Raw genomic sequence first — 26,921 nt, 5'->3', positions numbered from 1 at the left:
GCTGCTGTTATTGCGTACTGAAAGAGTTTACAGTCCCTCTTATTTATGTCATTTTTAGTCCAATTTGATGTTTCTAACTGGTTGTCTGATGCTGGCATATTAACTACAAGCAGCATACTGTTTGTTTTCGTCTGCGAAGAAATTACAAATAAATTTCAGAGAGAGGGTTTAAAGATGGTTATAAAAAATTAAAGAAGCCAGCAACACAGCAAAAAACAAACAAAGAAAAAAACCACGGCAGATTTTGAAGAGAGATAAGTAGGTCAAGAAACAGGAGGAAATGTGTTTATTCTGCATGGAAGAGTTATAAAACACTTGCTTTTGTTTTCTTTGATGCCATTATCTATGAGGGTGGGCAATTTAGAACATGGGTGATGACCTTGTATCTGGGTTTAATGGTAGGGAGTTATTGACACACACACACACTGGTTAATTTTATGGGCAGTGTGTAAAATACTGTAATGAACAGCTGACTTTCCCCCTGTCTTCTCTTGTGTAATGAACCACGTTTAGGGCTTGTGTTTGGGGGGGGGAGTGGAAGGAGAGGGCTTGAAGTATAGAATGTTAAAGTGAGTAGGAGCTGTGAGGGCTGGTGGGGAACATCCAGCCTATGGACCAATTTTTGCCCACAATACTATTCCCCCTGATGCCACTGAATGGACTCTGTTTTTCTAGTGTCTTTCCTATAGGGAAGAAATGGCAAAAGAGACCTCTGCAGACAACAGGATTGAAACTCCTGCCCTTCTGCTGAGGAGAGGGTTCAATCCTGCTTCGTTTGGCTGTGTGCACCTGCTGGGAATGGGCATGTGGAGCCAAACTGCAGTGTGGGGCTCTTTGAAAGCCCCTTTGTAAATAGCCCTGCACTGATCTTTAAACCTAAATAAACTGGAGTTTTAAAGAGCATTGTGGAGCTCTTTGCAAAAGGGCTTTCAAACAGCCCTGTGCTGTGCTTTGCAGTTTCAACAGCCAGGGCTTCAAAATGCAGCATGTCATGTTGTCACTATGATGTTAGGTGATAGACAGGTTGGGGGCTTTGCCCACCTGTCAAATTTGGCCCTCCAAGACTGGAGAGAGAAGAATCCAGCCTACTGGACAGAAAGGATCTCCCTCCCATCTTGCAGAACTGGTAGTGCAGAATACTTGAAAGCCAACTTGGGTAAAGTTTCCATAGAATTAAACACATTAATGAAAATAACCTACAACCCCCCCCCATCATTTTAAAGGAAATTGCTTTGCAAATATGTGCAAATGAAAAAAAAATTCTCACTGAAATGCTGATGAAATTTCATGATGACTTAAATTCAGTTCCAGCATTTTTTATTTTTTTTTAAATTGGAATAATATGAAACTTGGGTTGCCATGTTTCCTCTTACTCAGGGGTAAAAATTTGAGACAAATTGCATTTATTTGCTTTGAATGACCGTCATAGTGTTCTTTTTTTTCCCTCCTCAAAATATGGCAACCCTAAGAGAAACTGAAATTGAGATATTTGCCCACCCCTATTTGTGAGTTCTTTGATTCTGTTCACTGCGGGGTAGAAACAATAATATCTATGGGAAGCCATTTCTCCTCCTCACCCCATTCCAAATTTAAGGGAAATGTAGAAACTTATCAGAGCAATACCCAGAGAGACAGGTACAAAACAATAAGCTCTATCTCTCTCCTGTGGACTCTTAACTGTTCAAGGGCTGTGATTCTCCACAGCCATTGCTCTTCCTAACAAAGAAATGGAGGATTTAAAGAGAAACAGGAGACCGGGAACATCTGCAAGCAGTTGGGATTTGCTAAGGGGATATTTGTTACAAAGGCCCTGCACGGTTTTAAAGCCCAAGGGATGTCTGCTTTTTGTCAGCTCTGATATTTTTAGGAGGCACGGGTGCCTTGGAAAGTCAAAAACGAATCAGACAAAATATGAGCCTTCAGTATTAGGCAAAATTCAGCTACTTTTGGAAGAGCATAGAAGACAACCAGGATTGTGAAGTGCCTCTGAATATCAAGTCCTATGAGGAATGGTTGAAAGAGCTGGCTGTGTTTAGCTGAGAGAAGAGAAGGTTGAGGGAAGGCAGGATAACGGCCTTCAAATATCTGAAGAGCTGTCATTCAAAGGCTTGTTCTCTGTCTCTTTGGTTCCCTCAGCCTTGCAGGCCAAATTCGACAGGTGGGAGGAGACACCCACCTGTCAATCTCCTGATATCACAATAAGATCAAATGCAAGGATTTCAAAGCATCTTGAAAGGAGCTGCTAAAACGAAAGTTACCCCCCCACCTCTATTTAAGCAAGGCTTTCAATGCGAATCCAATGGGGTTTGCCTCAGAAGCTTTGCTAAAGACAGGAGGAACAACCTTCATTTTAGCAGGGGATTGCAATGCAAATCCCTTCCTGAATCAGAGAGGGCTTTGCATGGGATCTGGCTGAACTGAGAAGGACTTAAATCCCCACTGTCTCATCAGCTAGCAAGCGGGGGTTAAATCCTGCTGCTTTGGCTGTGTGTCCATGTTCCTGCTCAGAACAAAATTGTGCAGCCCCCTGCAGGGTTTAACCCTGCTCTCCCACCCATTAGATGACATAATGAGAGATGTTAGCAGATGGGCAGGTGGGCATCATTTGGTGAAAATGGCCTCAGGATGGCTTGGCAGCGCAGGATTGTCCCACGGGCCTGAGGTCCATTGTCCTCCCAAACACACACACTAGAGGGCAGGATTAGATCCAATGGGTTGAAACTGTGTGGAAGCAAGATTTCAGCTAATTATTAGGTCCTGGTGGTAGCTTCCTGATGGTAAGAGCTTTTCAGCGGTGGAGCAAACAGACTTGGGAGGTGCTGGGCTCTTCTTTGCTGTACATATTTTAAGCAGAGGCTGGGCAATGATCTGGCAGAGATGCTGTAATTCAGGGGGTGCCAGTGTCCATCATCAGTATTCCCCATGGCATCCACAAAAGATCTTACTAAATACTTCCTCAAAAATCTACAATGCAAGAGAGACTGTTTTGGTTTTCCTGCTCAGCTCCTATTGCTTCAGTCTCTCCTCTGTTGAACATGCCCTCTGAAACATGCCATATTTCACTGGATGCCAGGATTGGCCATCTTCTCTGAGAGGTGCGAGAGCTTCTATCTGGGAACAAATATGGCTATGGCTTTTGCCCCACACCCAGAATGAAGGCTCAACCACAGGTATTGGTCAAAAGATAGGTATTTATTAAAATGTAAGAAGGAAATCTTGCACTCATCTCAAAACACAGTTGTTGGCACACAACCTAAATGGGCAGGTTGTTGTTTAACCGTCTTAGTCGATTTCGACTCTCCATGACACCATGAACCATAGCATAGCTTGGAAACTCTCACTTTCTTCTCAAATTGTCTCCTTTTTTTATGTCCATGGAAATACTGGAGTGGATTGCCAGTTCCTTCTCCAGGTAGATCACATTTAGTCTAAACTCTCGGCTATGACCTGTCTGTCTTGGGTGGCCCTGCATGGCTCATAGCTTCTTTGAGTTATTCAAGCCCCTTCACCGCAACAAGGCAGTGATCCATGAAGGGGAAATGGGCAGTTAACAAAGGCCAAAGTAGCCTAGACGAACTCCATCACCCAATTCTTCATCTTTGAGAGGAAGTTATGCAATCCTCCACTGGAGTGGAATGTACCTATCTCCAACTGATGGTTATGTGTGGTTTATTTCTCATTTATTTTAGGGGGTATTGATGGTGGTGTGCCTTTCTCTCTTTCAGATGTGGCAGCCATTCGGTTACGTTGCACAATGATAGCAGCTCTTTTGTGGTTTGCATCCATGGTATTCTCTCCCCCCCTCCAATATTCTAAATGTGCCCACTGTTGGTGGAACCTGCTGTGGTTGTATCCAGCACTGTAGCTCCTGCATTGAGCAGGAGCTCATATTGGATGACCTCCAAGTTCTGTGCCAATTCTTAACATTCTAAGATTGTAAGTCAGAGAGGGATTTGGTTCTAGGGAAGAGAGGGAGCGGGCAAACTTTTTCTTGGCAAGGTTCCTCTACAGTGGTACCTCGGGGTACAGATGCTTCAGGTTACAGACTCCGCTAACCCAGAAATAGTACCTCGGGTTAAGAACTTTGCTTTAGGATGAGAACAGAAATCACTCAGCGGCGGTGCATGGCAGCGGGAGGCCCCATTAGCTAAAGTGGTACCTCAGGTTAAGAACAGTTTCAGGTTAAGAACGAATTAAGTTCTTAACCCAAGGTACCACTGTACGTATTCGGGTGACAGGTATCATCATATCCCTGCAAGAAGCAGGTTTTATAGAGGACTTTGTACATTGTGCATTGCACTGCCCGGTGCATCTGTTTCCTAGAAAGAAATTGTGCCACAATGGCCAAAACAGAACAGAGGTTCATCAACTAAGTGTTACTCAGAGTAGACCCAAGAGAAATTAATGGACCCAAGTTAGCCATGACCATTATCTTCATTGAGTCTAGTCTGAGTAAGAATCGCACTGGATACAACCCATATTAATTTATTTGCCCGCCTGTGAATATGAGCGTCAATTCTATAAAGCTGCACTGTTTGCAACTGCAGCACAGAAAATATGGGTATGAATCTTGAACCAAATGTCCGCAGTTTGTATAGGTGACTCATTAAGCTGAGCAAACCAAATCTACGAGTAACTCCAAGAAGTTTTAAGCTTAATTTTTAACTGACTGCATTTAAAACAGTGTGTATATTTATCTGTGTTTTATGTGTGTGCCAATAGGCATTTTACTGTGTTTGCAATGGTCCGTGCCTACAAGCAATCAATATTGATTGGACCAGACTGCATGACTGCTCGAGAAAGCTCGAGATTTAGCAAGTAGAGCTTTACCTGGTGGATTACTACCTGTCACAATCTGCTAAACAGGCCAGGAGTCTTGGCTGTGGTTTGTGTGTGTGGAATTGGCAAATCTAGGCCAGTGCAGATGCCATCTGGAAGAATGAGAATTTTTGTTATTACTTATTCCATTTATAGAATGTGTTGTGTCACTTTGGTACAGCTAAAAGGATATATTTGAGGAGACTCACCGTGAAAAGTATGCATGCACATGGTGGAGAAAACCACCCCGTCCAACTTCACCGTCAAAAAGGTGGCAACAGAAATGCTGGAGCCATATATAGCAAAGCCATCCAACTTCAACAGTTGTTTTTTTCCCCCCTTTCCATATGGAAGTTTCAGAGGCTTGCTCTTTTCTGTTCTCCCCTCTCCCCACCCCAGAAATTCCATGCAGTTAAAAATATGCTAGAGACTCGCATTGTCCCCAGTGCTTTGACTGCCACGTGGCTGCTCTTGTGAGATAAACAAGTCTGGATGTGATTAGAACAGTTTTAAGCTCATTTTACTGCAGCAGAATTGTGTTGGGGCTGACAGTTCTGGAAGCCGAAGTCTTTTTTATATCCACATTTCAAGCATTTTTGTTCTAAAAGTAGCTTTGGTATTCTTCCTCCAACATTAACCGCCCTGCTCCCCCCCCCCAAAAAAGCATCAGTGCTCAAATCCCAAAGAATTCACTTGATTCTTGGTCACTTACCTTTCTTTTAACCCTGTTGGGCAGTGATGGAGAATCTGTAACTCTCCAGATGTTGGACTCCAGTTTCCATCAGCATGTTCAGGGATGACGGTGTGTGTGTGTTGACTTCATGTCATCTTTTGGCCAGAGGTGCTGTCCTGAATGGGTTATTGATCCACTTTCATGAGAATGATTTCGTCAAAGGGATGGGCCTCATAAAATTCAGAAGGAGTTGGAGCAGCTATCGTCCTGGGCGCCAAGAGTTCGTAATTGTCTGGTCTGAGATATGAGAGATGGGGCTCAGGAAAGGGATTGTTGTTGGTTGATAGTGGATCTTAAAAGTAAAGGAAGGTCATCAACCTTTTTCAGCAGGGGGCCTGTCCACTGTCCCTTGTGGGGAGCCGGACTATATTTTTTTTTGGGGGGGGGAATGAACAAATTCCTATGCCCCACAAATAACCCAGAGATGCATTTTAAATAAAAGCACACATTCTACTCATGTGAAAACATGCCGATTCCTGGACTGTCCACAGGCCGGATTTAGAAGGTGATTGGGCCTGATCCAGCCCCCGGGCCTAGTTTGTCTACCCATGGGTAAAAGTAAAGGACCCCTGACAGTTAAGTCCAGTCGTGAACAACTCTGGGGTTGCGGCACTCATCTTGCTTTACTGGCTGAGGGAACCGACGTTTGTCTGCAGACAGTTTTTCCAGGTCATGTGGCCAACATGATTAAGCCGCTTCTGGTGAAACCAGAACAGTGCACAGAAATGCCGTTTACCTTCCCGCTGGAGTGGTACCTATTTATCTACTTGTACTTTCACATGTTTTGAACTGCTAGGTTGGCAGGAGCAGGGACCAAACAACAGGAGCTCCCCCCGTCGCGGGGATTTGAATCTCCAACCTTTCAATCGGCAAGCCCAAGGCTCACCACAGCTAACAGTGGATCTTATTTCGCACGTTATAGAATTTGACTGTCTATTCCTCCTTCCCACAGGTGACAATTGTTTGTCTTTTTAGGGGAAGGTGTGATCTCTTTATTACCAATCTAAGGGCTTTTTGATCTGGTAGTCAGCAGGTGAGCAGAGTCACACTTAAGGCACATAGCTGCCCCCAGAGAATCCTGGGAATTTTTGTTGTTAAGGGTGCTGAGGATTGTAGCTCTGTTGGCGGGGAACTACAGTTTCCAGGATTCTCTTGGAGCTGTGTGGTTCAAATGTATGGTATGCATCCTAACTGAGTTTATGCTGACTCCATTGTGGGCAGGGCAGTGGATGGCTGCCTTGGTGAGCACTCAAGGGCACAAGCACAGTGAATGTAGATTCAGACTTCCCATTCATTGCTGATTGGTTCAAGGAGAAACAGGAGGGTGAGCAGATTATAGGAGCCAGGAGTTTCAACCCCCCAAACGCTGAGCAATGGGGGAGATGTAGCTCTTGGAGGTTCCCCCACCACCAAATTTGGTAAGTGAACAGGAAGTTCAGTGAAAGGCACTGTTTTCTTCTACTGAATGTGTAAAGGCTAGTGGACATTGATTGTGCTCCAATAATCATGACGATTATGCTGACTTGGGTGAAGCCCATTAAAACATGTGTTGTTCATCAGTGCTCAGATTGTTGGAAGAAAGTTTGCAGAGGCCGTAAATTAAATCCATAAACTCTGTCCCTAGGCTCCCTGCTAGTTAACCAATTCATACCACTTAGGCTTTCAGAACAGTAGGGAAAGCAGCTCTTCTGCCCCACCCACTTCTGGAATTCAGACTCTTTTTTTTTAGAGGAAACTGTCTACTTTAGGGAAAGGCCACTTTCAAATGGGTTTGTATTTCAGTCATGTCTTTGTTTATTATGCATATCTACAGTGTCATAAAAATGTATCAACATAGTGTACAATGTATTAGAATATAATCAGCAAAGAGCACCACCAAAGGCAAATAATATAATATAATATAATATAATTATAATATAATGTTATATCCATATATTATATGGATTTATGCACCACTTGGGAAGTGTGTGTGTGTAATATACAATATATATAATAATATATAATTATATATATAATGTAAGAAGTTTTAACTTTTTTAAAAAAAAGAAACTTTTTTTTCTTTTTTCATGAAAAAGATTAAGTATGATGGCAGAGGTCTCTTTTCTTCCATCACTCTGCTCACTTGTGGTGCTTGTGTGGGTGAATAAGTGTAAATATGTCTGAATGAGTGTTTATCACAGTGGATATGACTATCAAGGTCTGCTATCCCTGCCAGCCATGCTCTGTCTTCACTGTTGGAGGCAGCCCGCTTCTACATTCCAGTTACTGCAGGAGCAGAGAGAGCTGTTGTGCTCAGGTCCTGCTTGCGGGTTTCCTAGATCTGGTTGACCGCTGTGATAACAGGATGCTTGACTAGATGATGAAGAGGAGGAGTTTGGATTTGATATCCCACTTTATCACTGCCATAAGGAGTCTCAAAGCGGCTAACAATCTCCTTTCCCTTCCTCCCCCACAACAAAAACTCTGTGAGGTGAGTGGGGCTGAGAGACTTCAGAGAAGTGTGACTAGCCCAAGGTCACCCAGCACCCGCATGTGGAGGAGCGGAGACGCGAACCCGGTTCCCCAGATTACGAGTCTACCACTCTTAACCACTACACCACATTGGCCTGATCCAGCAGGCTCTTCTTCTGTAAATTACCTCCAGGATCAGAGTCAGGGTGCCATAATATAAGTTGCTGAGGAACATAAGTGGGGAGGGCATGGCTGCTCTCCTGTCCCGCTTGTGGGCACTGTGAGAAGATGGTGGACTAAATGGGCCACTGGCCAGCAGGATCTTCTTATGGCTCCACTCAACTTTGGTTTTTGCTCCATCCTCTTTGTGCCTTGGCAGTACCTACCACTGGTGAACACCCAACTCCCATGGAGTGGCAGAGCATGCTTTAATGGCGCCCAGGGCTCACCTGTGTGTGGTGTGTGTGTGTGTGTGCAGGGCAGAAGGTGAAAGGAGCCCATTGCATGTTAGCCCGGCCCTTGCCACTGACACCGCTGGAGCGACGCTAGACCCGAGCTGCTTTGCAAGGCTGGAATGTTCCCAGCTTCACAAAGCACCACCGGGCCCTGCACCACTTTGCAGGCCACACTTCCATAAAAAAATACAGCAAGACAGTATACAGCACAGAACACTGCAATTAAAAGCACCAGTGAAATATTCAGTAAATATTGGTTGCTTTAAAAATATTGCGGAGGCCTGTCTGTATCACAAAGTTTTTAGGAGCCGTCTGAAAGGAGGTGTTGAATGATTCCTACCAAAACCTCTCCTGGCAGGGAGTTCCACAGGGCAAAGCTTGCCACACTAAAGGCTGGGTCCCTTAGCAGGAGAGATTGGATCGATCCAAAGGCAGCAGCAGAAGCTTTCGTCACCATCTCAGGGCGTTTTTAAAACCTGGGCATTTGCAGATTAAACTGTGCTTAAAAGGAAAGCTGCCCGGTCTGGTTTAAAAGTTGGCAACCAGCAGGATTGGGCGAATAGAATTAATTTCGGCAAAATCTGGTGTGCGCCTGTGTCGTGGTGTTCAGAGAGCCTAACTCCTAGAGGTGCGGGGGGGGGTTAAAACCTCCTCCGTAGAACCCCTCTCTTTCTGCCTGCATGCAGCATTTGAGAGCATCATTTCAAGCCCGGCCTCCAATCGCGAACCGGTGGCCAATTCCCCTTCTTTTCCCCAGCCCAGGTTTTCTTTGCAACGCCTCCTTTGAGCCATGCAAGGGGGATTTTGTTCTCCCCCTTTCCTCCCAGCACAGTGAAAGCGGATGGCTCCAACGGCGGCTGCGATGGGAAGCTGCGGCCGGGGAGCGCAACGCAGGACCATCAGCCGCGCAGGCACCGCCACGATCACCACCATCGCTGCTGCTGCTGCTACCGCTGCTTCCTCCTCCTCCTCCTCATCTTCCTCCTCGCTCGGGCCCCGGAAGATCCCTCGGAACAGCTTCGTGGAGGCCACGATGACCTGATTTCCCGGGGTACCGCCCCCCATCCTCCTCTTCCTCCACATCCTCTTCTCCAGCCTCGCCACCATTTAGATATACATCCTTTGCGCACCGGAGGCGAGCTGCGGGGTGGGGTGGGGGGCAGCCGCAGCACCGAACCCCCCTCGGCGGGAGAGGGAATGCGCGTCTGGCGAGCCGGCGAGGGGCTGCGACCAGGGAGGGGAGAGCGAAAGCGAAGAAAGGCGGCGGAGGGTCCTATTATTAGCAACACCTGCTTCCGCCTCCCCCCCCCCTTTCCCGCGATGTCGCTTTCACATCCAGAGCGCAGGCGATTCCCATTCTAGCTGCGGGCGCTGCGCCCTAAAGACCAATTAAAAGCATCTCAGAAGGGGGTCCAAGCGGAATGGGAACGGGGGGTTGCTGCCTTTTGCTTCCTCCTTTCGCCTCCTTTTATCCGTATCTTTGTTAAAGTCACTTTCTCTCCTCTTCTGTCTCTCTGCAGATTCTCCCTACCCCTCCCTACGAAGTCTTTTGTCACTGTCTGTCTGCACGTTTCCTCCCTCTTCCCTCCCCCCGCTCTGCATTTCCTAACAATTAGTGGGTTTTTTGAGCCTTTAATTCCCCCCCCCCCAAGGTTCTTAAGGTATTGGTAAAGAGAAGCGAAGAGACGCGTGTTTGTTTGCTCTTTCTCCTTTTGGAGAGACTCTGTGAGCCCCTGCCTGCCCCTACCCCAGTTGTTGGAGAAGCAGGATACAACCTTTCTTGGGGGAATGTCATCCCTCTCACCACCTGGCCCCCTTCCTAAAGTCTGGAAGCCTCCCAGTAACCCCACTTAGGATTCCTCCCCCTCCCTGTGCAAGTTATACTGTGTTCTCTTGCCATTCCTCCCTGCTTTCTATCTTGTTTTTCCTGCAACATTTGAGTCCCTTGCGAACTGAGCCGATCCTGTATTGGATAAGGTTCTTCCTTGTCCAGCTATTGCTTTATTTTAAAGGACCTCAAGGGTTGACCCACAATCCCGGGGCCTCCTTCCTTGGGACACTTGGATCTTCTGCTGCCAAGGAAGTTCCATTTCAAAGACCACGGGAGCAGTACAAAGCCTCTGCAACGAAGTTGAATTGTTTCCTTCTGCAAGAGTTTTCATGCAAGTCTGAGCTGTTTGCTTTTCCGAAATCCAGTAGTGTCAAGGGGCTCTTGCTGGCAAGTAGGGGGGTGGGGGCAGCTGCTGAAGAGGTCTTCCGGTATCTCCTTCCAATAGGGATTGGAAACTCAAAGGACATTTTCAAAACCTCCCTGCTTCACTGGGACCTGCAGAGAGCAATGGTTGGCTTTCTTTCCAGGAGCAGGTGCACCTATTTCTGGAGTGGCAGAGCTGATCTGAGCTGCCTTTCAAGATTATCGCCACCTGCAAACATTTGTCGCTTCCCCTTGCTGTGAATAGCCCAGCTGTGCAAGCTGGAGAAAAAGGAGGGAGGCTGCCCACAAGGACAAGCTGATGGGGAAATGTGTTCTCACCTCCTCCCTTCCTCCTCCTCCTTCTCTTGCTCCTAGTGAAAGTAGCCAGAGAGCAGGTCATCCAACTTCTGCTTCCACCTTTCTCCTTTGGTTATTGCCCAAGTAGTCACCTGAGTTGCATCTCCCACTTTGGGCAGTTCTTTGATGGCTTCTCTGAGGAGAGTGAAAGTCCTGCTGGTCTTAAACTTGATTGCAGTCGCTGGGTTCGTCCTCTTCCTGGCCAAGTGCAGGCCCATCATCGTGAAGAGTGGGGACTCCTTCCACGAAATCCACCCCAGGGCAGAAGTGTCCAACTTGACTGCCCGTGCTGGAAACCCCATTCAGGATGCAGTTTTGAAAAGGCTGTCGCTTCTCGAAGACATTGTCTACAGACAGCTCAATGGTAGGTGTGCACCCTCTTTTTCTCCTAATCTAGAGGAACTTGCTTTCTTTTATCTGTACCTCTGCTGTGGTTAGACCTGCTTTAGGCTGCAGTGCAAAGAAACAGCTGGATGATGGGGGATGAATTGGGAAGATAATATAACTAAAGGCCAGTGTGCGTGAGATGCATGGCTAGGGCTCCAGGTTCCACCACTGGTACCAGCTGCTTGAAAGATCAGATAGCAAGTGATGGGACAATTTCCTCTCTGAGGGCCTGGAGAGCTGCTTCCAGTCAGAGTAAATGATTCTGGGGCTATATGGACTAATAGTCCTAATGGTATAAATGCTTAGGACAACTATAAGGCATCATGGTGCATAGTTAAATTATGGAATATGCTCCTTCAAGAAGCAGTGATGGCCACCAACTTGAATGGCTTTTAAAAAGTATCAGACAAATTCATATAGGAGAAAGCTATCAGTGGTTGCTATCTCTGATGGGTATGTTCTGCTTTCACAGTCAGAGGCAAAATCATAGAATTGCAGAGCTGGAAGGGACCCTGAGATTGATATAGTCCATCTCCCTGCAATGTAGGAATATGCAGCTGTCCCATGTGAGAATCGAACTTGCAACCTTGGCATTATCAGTGTCACACTCTAACCAACTGAGCTATCCACTCAGATAGCTGTTGCCTGTGGGCTTTCTGTGGGCATTTGGTTGGGCACTGTGCGAACAGGATGAGGAACTAGGTAGACCCCCTTTGACCTGATCCTGCAGGTTCATCTTATGTTCTTAACTTCCAATGTTTTGAGAAGAGGCTGCAGCTCAGTCGTAGAGCACGTGTGTTGCTTGCAAATGTTCCCAGTTCTGCCCCTGGCATATTCGGATTCAGACTTGCATCTAAATCCCTGGAGAGCCATTGGGAGTCAGTGTACATCAAAAGGTGTGGAAGCTGTGGCCTTCCAATGATGCTGGACTGCAAGCCACCAACAGCCCCTGGCACCATGACAAATAGTCAGAGATGATGGGAGCTATAATCCAACATCTGGAGTCCATTATCTTCTTCACTCCTGATCTAGGTGGGCCCAATGATCTGACTTGGTAGAAGACAGCATCCTATATGTTAAATCCTGCATGCTCTCTCTTTTCCTTTGAAGTCTGGTGAGGACTCCCAGATGTTAACAAAGCATTCCAAGCTTGAAATGAGCAGGACATGCTCCTTGAGTTGAAGTAAGATGTGTGCTCTGAAGTGTGGTGGCTGCCTTCCTTCTATGCTTTTGTAGATACCTACTGCCTTCACTACAGTCCTCTTCCCCTCCCCACTTAGAATCATTATTGGGAGGGGGATTATCTGTACACACAGTGGTTTCAACATGTGTTATCTCTGTGCACATGATTGTGTGAAAACCCAGCACAATTACCTACTTCTGAAGCACAGAAAGCTTTACAGAACCTCACCAAGCTTTCAACTGCAGCCATTGTGCGTTTGCTTTTTTGATGCGGACTCCCTACAGGCAAAGTTAATGCTCACTCTTTGTTGCGTCTGTTGGTAGCAAAAGGGGAGGGAGAATCTGCCAGGAGGCAACTATGTTCTATCACTTCAGCAACTTGGCAATAGAAAGGAAGCTACCCTGGAGTAAAACAGATTTACCTACCCTGGAGTAATGGCTTCCAGCGTGTGTTCCTCTCCCCCAGTCCTGATAAGATAATCACTCAGGTGTGATTTATGGAGCACTTTTTTGAAATGCCTGGGGCCACAGCCCTATGCACACTTAAGGGGTGGGGGTTAATCCTGAGTAAACATGTACAAGTTCTGCCTCCATTGTTGAGGCAGGTTGCCTCTGAGTACTAGTTGCAGGGAATTGCAACTGAGGAGACACGGGTGGTGCTGTGGTCTAAACCACCGAGCCTCTTGGGCTTGCCAGTCGGAAGGTCGGTGGCTCGAATCCCTGCAATGGGGTGAGCTCCTGTTGCTCTGTCCCAGCTCCTGCCAACCTAGCAGTTCGAAAGCATGCCTGTGCAAGTAGATAAATAGGTACCACTGTGGCGGGAAGGTAAACGGCATTTCCATGCACTCTGGTTTGTGTCACGGTGTCCTCTTGCGCCAGAAGTAGTTTAGTCATGCTGGGCACATGACCCAGAAAGCTGTCTGTGGACAAACACTGGCTCCGGATGAGCGCCACAACCCCATTGTCGCCTTTGACTGGACTTAACCATCCAGCGGCCCTTTACCTTTAGCTTTTACCTGCTTGTAGGCTTCACATGGGGGTGTCTAGTTGATCACTGTGGGAACAGCATGTTGGAGTAGATGGGCCTTTGGTTTGATCCAGCAGGTACCTCTTCTCTTAGTTATTTTATGACCTTAACCATATGCTAAGTATTTTCCCCCTGTGTGTATGTGTAAATTCTGGGATAGTTGTCATCCTGTCTTGGCCCCCATCCATTTCCTTTGAAACCCTCAACAAATGTCTCTGTATTAGAAAGCTGCATATGAATAATGAGGCGTTGCCTCAAAAAGGGAGGGCAGTCTTGACTTAAGCCTGTCACTTTCCCACTTTGTAATACTGTAAATTAGATTGTCCACATTTTCAGACTAAAGTATTAAGACAGGGATGATGGCGGCACTATTTCTCTGTAGAAAAACACCAGTGGGGTGTCTAGGCAGCTGTACTTCACAAGAGATGGAATTTGGAGCACACGGTCAGATCACGAAGCAAACCATGTGTTAACAATCCAGAAAGAAAATAATAATAATTTATTATTTACAAGCCTCCCATCCGACTGGGTTACCCCAGCCACTCTGGGTGGCTTCCAGCAAATTGAAACACAATACAAGAAATCCTTATAAGATTTTGCTGAGGAAACTGAACAAAAACAATGTATGATTTGAAGAGAAATGAACAGCAATTTTTACCTATTTAATTCAGGCGTGGTGCATAGCAGGGAGACATTCAAACAAACTTACAAAGGAAAGAGTCCCTCAGAACTACATAGCCAATAGGGGGACATGTTACCTCAGCAAGCATCATGCCACTCCACCTGGTTGCTTAGAAACACCTCCCCCCATCAGCTGACCTACTGAAAACTGAATTAACCATTAAGTTACAAACTGAATGATCTCTGCTGTTCTGCTTCAACAAATTATGTAGGTCTTGTTCATGTCATTTGTCTGCTACTATATAACATGAAGTTCTGTGGACGCCTAGCAGGATTTTGTGTATGAAAGTTCACCACCTTTTGCATGATGCCTCCTGCTAGCAGGAGGCTGGTGTGTTAGCTCAGACTTCAGTGGTTGAAGTCATGTGATCAGAGTCAACAGTACCATGCCTCAATGGAAGGCCCCTCCAGATGACTTATTTATAGAGCATTCTTTTATTCTCTTGCACAAAGCTTACACGGAGGTTACATTATATCAAGCCTTTAGTCAGCATTTGTTCGTGGGATGGTTATATCACAATGGGCATTCACTTTCATTTTATCCTGATTCACTTGTGGGGTGTTCACATGCCTTCCCAGTATTCATTCATTCTTCCCACACTTTTTAATCCATCTGGCTCCAAAGCACTGAGGGTCAGATTATTATTTCTTAAAAGTGGTTTTGTTGTACTAGGGCAGACAAGTCCAACCAGTCCATCGAGATCTACAGGTAAATCACTGGGTGTCCCTGGTCAATTGCAGGTTGATTGCTTGATCCTGGGCAATCTTGGGCAAGTAATCTTGCGTTTCCCCTCCCCTGGCGCTAGTTCCGTCTTCCGCCACCCCTTCAGCAGTGTACAGTGGTGTCGTTGGCAACCGGAAGTAATGATCGCTTTAGTGCTGCGTGAGATATTCATCAGTGAATTTTTAAAAAAGCTCAGCAACTCTGGGTTCCCCCCCTAAAAAAAACCTCAACAGAGCCCTTCCACCCACTTAAACCCTATACCTAAAGTTCCAGGAGGCACTTGATTTTCTTGTGCCAAATACTGATAATCTGGAGGTGCCCAGAGACTGTGCAAGATCACATCCCGATGTCTTCCATTTTAGGCTTAATATGCCTGAGCAGCACAGCATCATGGTTAGAGTGTTGGACTAGGACCTGGGAGACCTGGGTTCAAAATCCTTGTTGTTGTCGTTTAGTCGTGTCTGACTCTTCGTGACCCCATGGACCAGACACTCCTGTCTTCCACAGCCTCCCGCAGTTTGGTCAAACTCTTGCTGCTAGCTTCCAGAACACTGTCCAACCATCTCGTCCTCTGTCATCCCCTTCTCCTTGTGCCCTCCATCTTTCCCAACATCAGGGTCTTTTCCAGGGAGTCTTCTTTTCTCATGAGGTGACCAAAGTATTGGAGCCTCAGCTTCAGGATCTGTCCTTCTAGTAAGCACTCAGGGCTCAAGATCCTACTTGGCAATAAATTTTTCTGGGTGACCTTGGGCCAGTAACTGCCTCTTAGCCTAACCTACCTCACAGGGGCCACAGACAGAAATCTTGCCCAATTCTTGCATTAAAATCACCCAAGAAGATAATTTTATCCTTCTTAGGTGTCTCTGATAGGATGGTATCCAGCTGAGAATAAAACAATTTTTCGTTAATATCTTCATCGGCATCCACTCTCTCAAGGCAAACCTAAAAAAAATAGTATAAACACTGACAACTGGGAAACACTGACTTGTGAGTGCTCCAATTGGAGAATAGCCTTTACCAAAGGTGTCATGGGCTTTGAAGATGCTCGAACTCAGGACGAAAGGGAGGAACATGCTAAGAGGAAGGCATGCTTGGCAAACCCACACCGTGATCAACTCCCACCCGGAAACCAATGTCCCCACTGTGGAAGGACGTGTGCAGCCGGAATTGGCCTCCACAGTCACTTATGGACTCACTGTTAAAACCATGTTTGTGGAAGACAATCTTACTCGGCTATGAGTGATCGCCAAAGAAGAAGTAGAAGACCACCTCACAGGGGGGTTGTGAGTATTCATTGCAGAGGTGAAGTACCACCTTGAGCTCCTTGGATATAAATGCAAAATAAAATATAAATAATAAACCTGTAGTGTTGCAGGCACCCAAGAGGATTTTGCACAACACCTGCTGTGATCACCTGCTTTTCAGAAGCAGATAATTGTCCTACTCTCCAAAGTTTCAGGGTCATTGACAAGATGCGAATCACAAAATTTATTTGGCTAATAATAATAATAATAATAACAATAATAATGCAGGTGTGGAGGTTCATATTGATCAGGGCCCTGATGCAGATAGGGATTTTAAACTTCTTATCTGCCTCCTGTCCCACCACCATCACCCAGGGCTCTGATCCACACCTTGACTCCCATGTTTTCAATCTCTGTTTTAAAGAGCCCACAGCACAATTGATCCCCAGTCAGAGGTGCTCCCCATCACTTGACCCTTTACACTTAAGATGCAGAGGGATTTGGGAAGACGACTTGGGGCTTTCTGCAAGCAGCACTCGCTTAGATATTTTTTTTTCTTTATGGTTTCCATTTGACAAGACGCATATGCAGCTTCACTGTAGTAAAACCTCTTAGCGGTTTACAAGAAATATTAGCAACAACACTGAAGAGTGTTAAAAACAACGAAGGACATTTGAAGAGAATTAAAATTAAGAAAACAGAAATTGAAATGCATTAACCTTATATATGTCTGTGTAGGCTTGTCTAAACAAAGAATGTTTTAGGCAGCTGCAAGAAAAGTGTGCAGTGAAGGCAGCTGCCTGTTGTCAATTGGCAGGGAGTTCCAAAGTGTATAGGTTCTGTCACAGTTAAAGATTGACAGCTGAGGAATGAGCGTTACATGGCACCTGTAATAATGTCAGTTCCACAGATCAAAGTGGTCAAGTGGGCACATATGGGGCAAGGTTCCCTCCCCTCTCTTCTGTTTTCTCAGATGCACCTGTGGGGTTTATTTGTGTGTGATTTTAATATTGGCTTCATTTACAGGTTGGTGATGTGGGTGTTAATAATTTATGTATGGTGTCCATGGAGCAGAGCAGCAATTTCTGATTACCAGAAACGTCATGGTGTTGGGGAGAAAAAGATGGGGATTGAAGGGATGTCAAGTTTCTGAAACATCACTCCCCCCCCCTGCCCCACAATGTAGTGATTTGTACCTTTTGGAACAAGTTAAACAATTCAGCAATACGTATGGGTCACCCCTGACAGCTGCTAATTAAATCCTCAAGCTACATTTCTTTTTATGGCACAGTGGAGATATTTCTATTACAATCTCACAAGGTACAACGCTTTTGAGATGTAGGGAGGGAGCTTTAAAGCTGCTGTGTGGGATGCAGGAACATGGTTGGAAGTTGTAAGGAATCTAGGTGAGAGATCTAATTAAAAGCTGACTCAAAGGCCACCAGCTCCACCCTCTCTTCTTAAGCATCCCCTATGGATTTGCAAATTGAGGCGTGATCTTGATGCCAAGCGCTGTTTTTTGATAGCTTTGTTTCTTGCAGAGCTTAAAAGCAGTTTGCTGTGTGCACTGGAAAAAAACAAAAGCAAAAAACAACACCCCACCACCTTTAACTTTCTGTGCGGTGTGCCTGAACTTTAGCTGTTCTCTCCTTGAGTTTTGAGCATTAAATTAATGCATGGTTGCACAGGGACAGAATGGTGTTTTCTTTGCGAATCGGCTTGGCATTTCAGAGGAGAGGCAATCATCCTGTTGATCCTTGTTTATACATGCTCATCCACCATTACAATGATCCACCTGTATTTTACAAAGAAGAGGTAGAATCTAGGAAAGCGAATTTCACTGGGACCAGCTCACACCAGGCTGCCATTCCCTAAACTGCAATGGGAAGTGGGAATCTTTCAGAAGATGAGAGATTGTTGATTTTAGTGGAGACTACAGGGCCGGTCCTACCGTTGGTCATTTGGTGGGAAACTCTAGCACTATAGTACAACAGAAGTTGAACAAAACAACAACCCCGGAACATTTTTGGTATGAAAACATACAGGATTTTAATGGGAAACGCACCTATTGCAAACAGAGCAGTATGACCACCTTCCCAAATGGTTTTGAAAACACAACTACCATATTTTTCGCTCTATAAGATGCACCAGACCATAAGACACACCTAGTTTTTGGAGTAGGAAAACAAGAAAAAAATTTTTCTGAATCTCAGAAGCCAGAACAGCAAGAGGGATTGCTGCGCAGCGAAAGCAGCGATCCCTCTTCCTGTTCTGGCTTCTGGGATAGCTGTGCAGCCTCCATTCGCTCCATAAGACGCACACACATTTCCCCTTACTTTTTAGGAGGGGAAAAAGTGAGTCTTATAGAGCAAAATACATATAACTGCCCCTATAGCATCATGGGCACCAGGCATGATGGATGCTCAGTGAAAAGGACACAAGGAGAGGCTCAAACGCATGAGCAATTTGTTTCCATCTATTATCTTTTACTGGGTGTTTTACTTTTTATTATTCTTTGAGTGCTGCCTGCTCTTATGAATGGATTTCATGTTCTGAGTTTCGAGGGGGGGAGTGGAAAACTGTTCACCAACCAGATTGTTCTGGTGATCAGGGGCTTGCAGACTTATGTGGTTTGGAGCAGAATGGAAATGCTTGCTAGTGCTTCACAAGGGCAAGAATTCACACAGGGATGCTCTGGATTAATTCCATTGTGTATTGTATATTTCCACTTGTGTGTGGATTGGTGAGTTCCATTTCACTTTTCTCAGGCAAGGCTAAGTAGCGCAGGATGTAAAAATGTGCTCCACCAGCTATAAAGATGGATATTCTTTAAAAAAAAACACTATTGCAGTTTTGATACCTTGTGACTTCTATGTGTATGTTTACATCTGTGATCTAGATGCTGGGTAATTCTTTATATTCCATTTATAGCTCACCTATTTGAGCTTTTATATTATGTGTGCATGCTCGAGTTCTTGCTCACTTCTGTTGCTCTTACTGGTTGAGGGGGACAATCAAGTTCTTTTGCACCTTGACCATTGGGCGTGACTCAGGATTGGACATTTTTCTTGAATCCAGGCACATTTCATTTGAAGCTTCTAGTGGATGCTGCTATAAAATCCTTCCACTTCCACCTGCTACGTGCAGTGAAGTTACTTCTGTGGAACTCAATGGACTGGTGTCCCTCACCATTATGCTTGCCTTTGTGATTACATACTACTACTACTACTAATTTATTATTTATACCCCGCCCATCTGGCTGGGTTTCCCCAGCCACTCTTGGTGGCTTCCAACCAAATATTAAAAACAATACAGCATCAAACATGAAAAACTTCCCTAAACAGAGCCGCCTTCAGTTGTCTTTTAAAAGTAAAATAGTTGCTTATTGCCTTGACATCTGCTGGGAGGGCGTTCCACAGGGCAGGTGCCACTACCAAGAAGTCCCTCTGCCTGGTTCCCTGTAACCTCACTTCTCACAGCGAGGGAACAGCCAGAAGGCCCTCGGCACTGGACCTCAGTGTCTGGGCTGGATGATTCATTTAGGCTCCTTTACAGTCTTGGTGTATTCCACCCACCACATATATAGATACTTAATCATTGTATTGCATCATAGGTTTTGTAGTCCTAAGAATCGTAAACCAGCTTTTCCCCCTAGCCAAGCTCCTACTGAGTAATGAAAGTTGAGGGCTATGGAACATCCCCAAAACAAAAGCAACTTCATCCAATAGAATTACAGAATTCTAGAGCTGGAAGGTCATCAAGTCCAACCTGGTGCAGGAATCTTAACTAGATCATACATGACAGATGGCCACCCAACCTCTGCTGAAAAACCTCCAGGGAAGGAGAGTCCACCTGTGGGAGTTTGTTCCACTGTCAAACAGCTCTTGTTGTCAGAAAGTTCTTCCTGGTGTTGAGTCAGAATCTGCTTTCTAAGGAGTGAGACTTTGCACCCAATGGTGCAGGAAGGAACTGGGACATCACTCAATAGCACTGTAACTCCTCCTGAGTTCCAGGTTTGGTCCAAGTTGGTGCTTATATAGGTGCTGGAAACTCCTTTGACCAGGCAAAGGAGCTATAACCCATTGCAGTAAAGCAGGAGAGCAGGGAGCTGTCCACAGAGATTCTGCCAGGGACAGTGCTGAAACCAGGCATTTTTGCTGCCCTGTATTCCGAAGCCCTGCCCGGTTCTCTTAACATGCATTGGGTCGACTTTCAGAGAGAGACAACCTCTTGTCTGTTGGCTCCTCTGAGCCATGTGCTTGGAGTGATGCATGTCTACAAGAAACAGCAAAGCACGAGCATTTTTACAGAACAGGGGAGCCCATAGTGTTTAGACTGTCTCAAAGGCAGTTAGGATGCGGCTCTATCTCAGCTTTGCCTATCAGTCTGCGGACTGGTAATACATTAGCTTCTCTCCAGCTAATTTGTAGTCAGAATAGACCAATTGAAACCAATGGCCCCAAGTTAGTTGTGTCCATTAGGTTCAATGGATCTGAGATGTGCCCTGTTCATAAGAACAGCATCTGTCAAATTTATTGAAACTGCCTCTTTTCTAGGGAACTTTGAGTCAAAACTGCTGCTTGCACTGTTTGCTCTTGCACTGATTGATTGGCAGTCCGACATAAAGCTTCTTTTCATTGATACAACTTGTTAGGACAGTGGTTGAAGCTATTGAGTGCTATAGTGAAGCATAAAGGGCTGGCTCAATGAATGATGGTAGTTCAGCCCATGGAAAATAATGTTAGGATTAAATGACTTAAAAGGGTGATTATGGGGGGAAATGCAAAAGGATTGGAATGTCAGCAAATATTAACTAGAATAGCCAATTAATCCATCTATTTTTGACATGCAGGGTAATGCGGCACATACTTTAGGCTAAGAAGATCTAGAAATCCTAAATAAATACATTTATCTAAAATGGCTATATACATAAGCAATGGTGGTTTACAGAAATTAGAACTGCTGTGATGCCTGGAAAGGAACACATCATTTTCAGCTTTTTATATCCGTATGTCCATGTTGTACCTGGTTAGATGTGTGTGTGTGTGTGTGTGTGTGTTGATTCTTCTATTTCCCTTCAAGCAGTTCACTCTTTCTGCAAAAATTCTATTGATAAAAGAGGACTAAAGCATACATGGAGCCATATAACAGAACGAACTTGGAATAGATCAAACTCAGCAAGATAAATGGCATACAGAGAGTACAATGGCAATGTGTACAATCTGCAAAGCAATATAATCTCCATTTAACATCACATTTAGATGGAATTTGCCATTCCTGTGTTTGTTTTGCCATATAAGTTGCAAGTAACCATCTCATGGCTGCAAATTCCACTGGATCCACATCTCCCTGAATAACCCACAGCTGATGACTCAGTTTTTCATATATGGAAATAAACAAGAGCTTTTAAAACCAGTTTGTATGTAAAACCAGCATATGTAAAAGTACCCTGCCAACCCTGAGCTGTGACCAAGTGGTCGGTGAGCAGCGAATGAGTAATCAGAGTTTTACAAGGACCATTAGAGTTACCACCCACAAACAGGGAATGTAAGCAAAGCTGAGGGTCTAGTAAGATTCTTCAACTGGTAATTAAATCAATTTCCATCACCACTAAACCTCAACTCTTACTTACATGAATACAGCCTCCCTACACATGGCAGTAGGTGTCCTGTGTGCTAAAACCCCACCAACACTGCAGGGAAGGGGACATGTTTTCAAAACATGAATTCTTCGGCAGTAGCTCTTCAGGATTTCACACTGCGGTCTTTGCCAGCCCTACCTAGAGAAGATGGAGATTGAACCAGAGACCCTCTGCATGCAAGCAGATGCTCAACTACTAAACTACAGCCCTCCCTCCAACTGTTAGAGAAGGGAATCCAATGTGGATTTGGGCTCATCAGATGAGTTTGTGGGTGTAAACAGAACTCTTTGAAGCACAAATTTACTCTGCTGTCAAAGACCCAGCAGTGAAAGTGTGCAAGACACAATCCCTAGGGGTTTCAAGAGGTAAGTTTAGGGATCTTGGAGTTCCTTTAACAACTTGGTCTTAATGATCTGCACTACACTGTTATGGCAATGACAAACCTAGACAGCATCTTAAAAAGCAGAGACATCACCTTGCCAACAAAGGTCCATTTAGTAAAAGCTATGGTTTCCCCAGTAGTGATATATGGAAGTGAGAGCTGGACCACAAAGAAGGCTGATCGCCGAAGAATTGATGCTTTTGAATTATGGTGCTGGAGGAGACTCTTGAGAGTCCCAGGGACTGCAAGAAGATCAAACCTATCCATTCTGAAGGAAATCAGCCCTAAGTGCTCACTGGAAGGACAGATCCTGAAGCTGAGGCTCCAATACTTTGGCCACCTCATGAGAAGAGAAGACTCCCTGGAAAAGACCCTGATGTTGGGAAAGATGGAGGGTGCAAGGAGAAGGGGACAACAGAGGACGAGATGGTTGGACAGTGTTCTCAAAGCTACCAGCATGAGTTTGACCAAACTGCAGAAGGCAGTGGAAGACAGGAGTGCCTGCCATGCTCTGGTCCAGGGGGTCACGAAGAGTCGGACACGACTAAACAACAATCATCAGCATCAACATATGACTCAGTATAAGGCAGCTTCCTATATTCCTAGTTGGATAGTTTATCTCTCTTACTGCTCCAACTGGCAGAGTTATTGACCCACGTTCTATCATGGTGGTAGCAATTATCTAAAAATAATGCAGTAATGAAGTGGCATGATGACCGAAAGTTGTGCTGAAACCAAGTGCAAACTGGGACAAGGATTTCACATGGCATGTGGAACAGCTGAACTCCTGATGTCATCTGACAAATCCTGCATTTCTTTTGCAGACCATAAAAGGAATACTTCAAGGAGGAGAGAGAGCTTTTCAAGCCCAGGAGCACTGCATTAAATTGTTCTGTTGTGTTGTGTTTCTTTCCCCACAATGGACTAGAATATGGAATACAGGGATGTTTGTCCTATTTTAGAGGACAGTTCTCTATTTGAAGGGGTGCCCTGCCCAAGTTTGTTTTTAAGAGAAATTGCCATCATGCCCATATGGTGAAGACTTGAGACACTATAACTGTGGTGGAAACAAATGCTATATTTATTTAAATGTAACAACATAGGGGATCTGCAAAAAAGCAGAAATAAAGAATATTAACTGAATCAACCAAGGACCGGAAGGAATGCTTCTTCCTTGCTATGAGAGGCTTGGGCATGTGAACCTATAAGTGCCCTGTGGCCCCACTGATCAGCATAACAGCTGCTCTGGTTCACCAGAAGTGGCTTTGTCATGCTGGCCACATGATCCGGAAGCTGTACGCCGGCTCCCTTGGCCAATAAAGCGAGATGAGCGCCGCAACCCTAGAGTCGGCCACGACTGGACCTAGAATTTGGATTTGATATCCCGCCTTTCACTCCCTTTAAGGAGTCTCAAAGCGGCTAACATTCTCCTTTCCTTTCCTCCCCCACAACACTCTGTGAGGTGATGGGGCTGAGAGACTTCAAAGAAGTGTGACTGGCCCAAGGTCACCCAGCAGCTGTGTGTGGAGGAGCGGAGACGCGAACCCGGTTCCCCAGATTACGAGACTACCACTCTTAACCACTACACCACACTGGCTAATGGTCAGTGGTCCCTTTCCCTTTTTAGAGATCCACAAATCAATGCAGTTGTAGGGTGACCAAAGACTGCCCTTAACCCAGTGGTTTTCACCAGTGTGCTGTAGCACCCTGGGGTGCCTTGAATGATAGGGGTGCCATGGGCAACAAAGGCCTCTGTCCCTCTTTTGTTTCCTCCCTCCTCTGATGCCTTGTCGCATCTCTGCCTCCCAAAGGCTCGTGTGGCTGTTCGTTGCGACAGCTCTGGCTACAAGCTCCCCAGGCAAATGCTGCATTATTATTTTTATTTTACATTAAAATCCATATTATCGTTATTTAAACGTCAGTCTATGCATTTCTAAACACCCCTGGTGTATTTTAGGATAAACTGCATTTATAAGTGCATATGTTGAGATGAAATATCTAACAAAGTACACATTTTCTTTTTTGGGGGGGAAAAGTAGCATATTAATGGGTGCGTTTCTAAAAACGTCTTTTATTTTAAAATACGACATCTGGTACTTTTTTCCTGAGCAGACGTCAGAGAAGTGAAAAATGGGGAAGATAATTATGTTTCAATTTGCGCATTAGTTCAAGAGCTGTGGATCAGGTCAGTTCACATTAGTATTCCCAGAATTTAAACCCCTCAAGCATACCTAATGCATAGGTGCTAGTTAGCTTGTTCTTCTCTTTTTTGCGTGTGCCTATTTCATTCTCGTCATATACCCATTACCCCATGTTGGCTGTTTTTCATGGAAAACAGGGTTGCCGTGTTTCCAACAGAACCCCTCATCTTTTAAAGCTACTCCATCCAGTTTCCATTCCCTTTGAAATAACATTTTTTAAAAAAATAAAATAAAATATATTAATCAGAACATTTAAAAAGTGGAAAATTAGGTGCATCTCTGATTAAAAAGTAATCAGTTTTCCTTCACATGTTTATGGGGTAAATTGAATGTGTTTCTTTCACAGCTCTAGCCTTTCCTCCTCTCTTAAGAGATGATTTCCCAGACTTCCAGCATTAAGTAGATAAGGGAGAAGCAGAGCCAAGTCTGCTTTTTGAAGAGATTCTGATTTCCATAGCGAAAACAGAGTGACCTACTTAAAGGCAGAAAGAATGATTTTTAAAGACACTCCTTACTTTATTTAACTTTAAAGATCTCTGTTGACAAGTTGCATTTTCTGGCCCTTTTCAGAAGTTTCCCTGGCAGGAACCAAATGAGCGTGGAAGCAAATGAATGCATTTTGCCCTCCACGACCTTTCTTCGGTTTTAGCTCGCCCCAGCTGCGACAACCCCCTCAGAAAAAGGGCTCTCCACCAAGTAATTAGGCTTGTAAACAGCCTTTCATTGGATGCAGTTTTCAGACAAAATGGCCAGATTGGGAGGGTTAACACAACCCTCCCTGCCCCCCAAAAATGCCCCCCAAGGGAGCAATTAGGCTTGAAAACAGTCACACGTTTGCTCCAAGGAGGGGAGGCCATAGGTCAGATGGAGGGAAACCAACGGGCCGTAAGTTGTTTAGTCATTTAGTCGTGTCTGACTCTTTGTGACCCCATGGACCAGAGCATGCCAGGCACTCCTGTCTTCCACTGCCTCCCGCAGTTTGGTCAAACTCATGCTGGTAGCTTCGAGAACACTATCCAATCATCTCGTCCTCTGTCGTCCCCTTCTCCTTGTGCCCTCCATCTTTCCCAACATCAGCGTCTTTTCCAGGGAGTCTTCTCTTCTCATGAGGTGGCCAAAGTCTTGGAGCCTCAGGTTCAGGATCTGTCCTTCCAGTGAGCACTCAGGGCTAATTTCCTTAAGAATGGATGCGTTTGATCTTCTTGCAGTCCATGGGACTCTCAAGAGTCTCCTCCAGCACCATAATTCAAAAGCATCAATTCTTCGGCGATCAGCCTTCTTTATGGTCCAGCTCTCACTTCCATACATCACTACTGGGAAAACCATAGCTTTAACTATAAGGACCTTTGTTGGCAAGGTGATGTCTCTGCTTTTTAAGATGCTGTCTAGGTTTGGGCCGTAAGTTACTTATGGTTATTGTAAGGGAGGGGTGGAGAAACTTTTCTGATCAGCAGCCCAGATGCTTATCTCCCCATCCTTGGAGGAGCACATTTGACAGGTGGATGGGGCTTCCCATCTGGCAATCATCTGACATCATAGTTCGTAAAATCATAGAGCCATACACATGTAGAGTTAGAATGGAGTATAAGGGTAATCTAGTGCAGGAATCTTAATGCAGGGATCTCAGGCTAAAGCGTACATGACAGATGGCCACCCAACCTCTGCTTAAAAGCCTCTAATCAAGGAGAGCCCCGAACCAGTGGTGGGTGAGAGAAAGAAAGGCAACCTATTCTCCCTTCACTGGTTCCTTCTTGAGTAACTACCCGTAGATGGTTTTTCCTCTCCAACTTGACTTCCTTCCTGCTGTCGCTTCAGTTCATGTTAGACCTTGCCTTTTGTGAACCTCCTGACTCTGTGATGGCCACTTCTAAGCTTGTGCTCGGAATGGCTTTGTTTGCCAGGACTCGGGAGTAATAAACCTTATTAAGTTTCCTTATTCTTTCAACCAGCCATCTTACCAGACTATCTCTTCTCTGCACTGCATTATATATAAGGCAAACTCCAACCACAGTGACAACGGAGGATGGTTTGTTTTGAAACTCTGAGTGTTGGGTGTCAAAGTGCAGCACACAGCGATTTGAAAGCCCTTTCCCCCCTCAGGAGCCCTGGGCTGCCCTTTAAATATCCAGTTTCCAGAGGTTTTAAGAGCAGCATTGAGCTGTTTTTGAAAGGGCTTTATGAGTTGCTCGCACTGCTCTTTGAATCTGCAGGCATCAGTGGCAGCTGAGGTACAGAGGGCTCAGAGATGTGGGTCAATTTAGAGCCCCTGGTGGGGCAAACAATGGCCTATGGGTCAGATGTTTCCCATCTCCGTTGTAAGGAATCGCCTGGGCTCAATAGCACTCCTCTGGCATTCACACTACCCACCTCTTTTAATTTGTGATGGATCCTGCTCCCAGATGGCAGCTTCCATGCTGCCCTGTGGAATGAGGTGTTGGGGTGGG

The 26,921-nt window shown here is 45.3% G+C and overlaps 1 protein-coding gene across 1 annotated transcript in view; it reads left to right on the top strand.

The window, feature by feature from the left end:
• The first annotated feature begins 9,155 nt into the window (after positions 1 to 9,155).
• GALNT17 (polypeptide N-acetylgalactosaminyltransferase 17) overlaps positions 9,156 to 26,921 on the top strand; it is a 109,197-nt gene continuing 91,431 nt past the window's right edge. The window contains exon 1 of the mRNA XM_053366492.1: positions 9,156 to 11,372. Coding sequence (XP_053222467.1) covers positions 11,135 to 11,372 — 238 coding nt within the window. The 5' untranslated portion in view covers positions 9,156 to 11,134. The remainder of the gene's footprint in view (positions 11,373 to 26,921) is intronic.

This window comes from Podarcis raffonei, chromosome 15, assembly GCF_027172205.1.
Source record: "Podarcis raffonei isolate rPodRaf1 chromosome 15, rPodRaf1.pri, whole genome shotgun sequence".
In the NCBI taxonomy this organism is placed as follows: Eukaryota; Metazoa; Chordata; class Lepidosauria; order Squamata; family Lacertidae; genus Podarcis; species Podarcis raffonei.
Note: the sequence above shows the minus strand (reverse complement) of the source record. Positions and strands in the feature narration are given on the sequence as shown.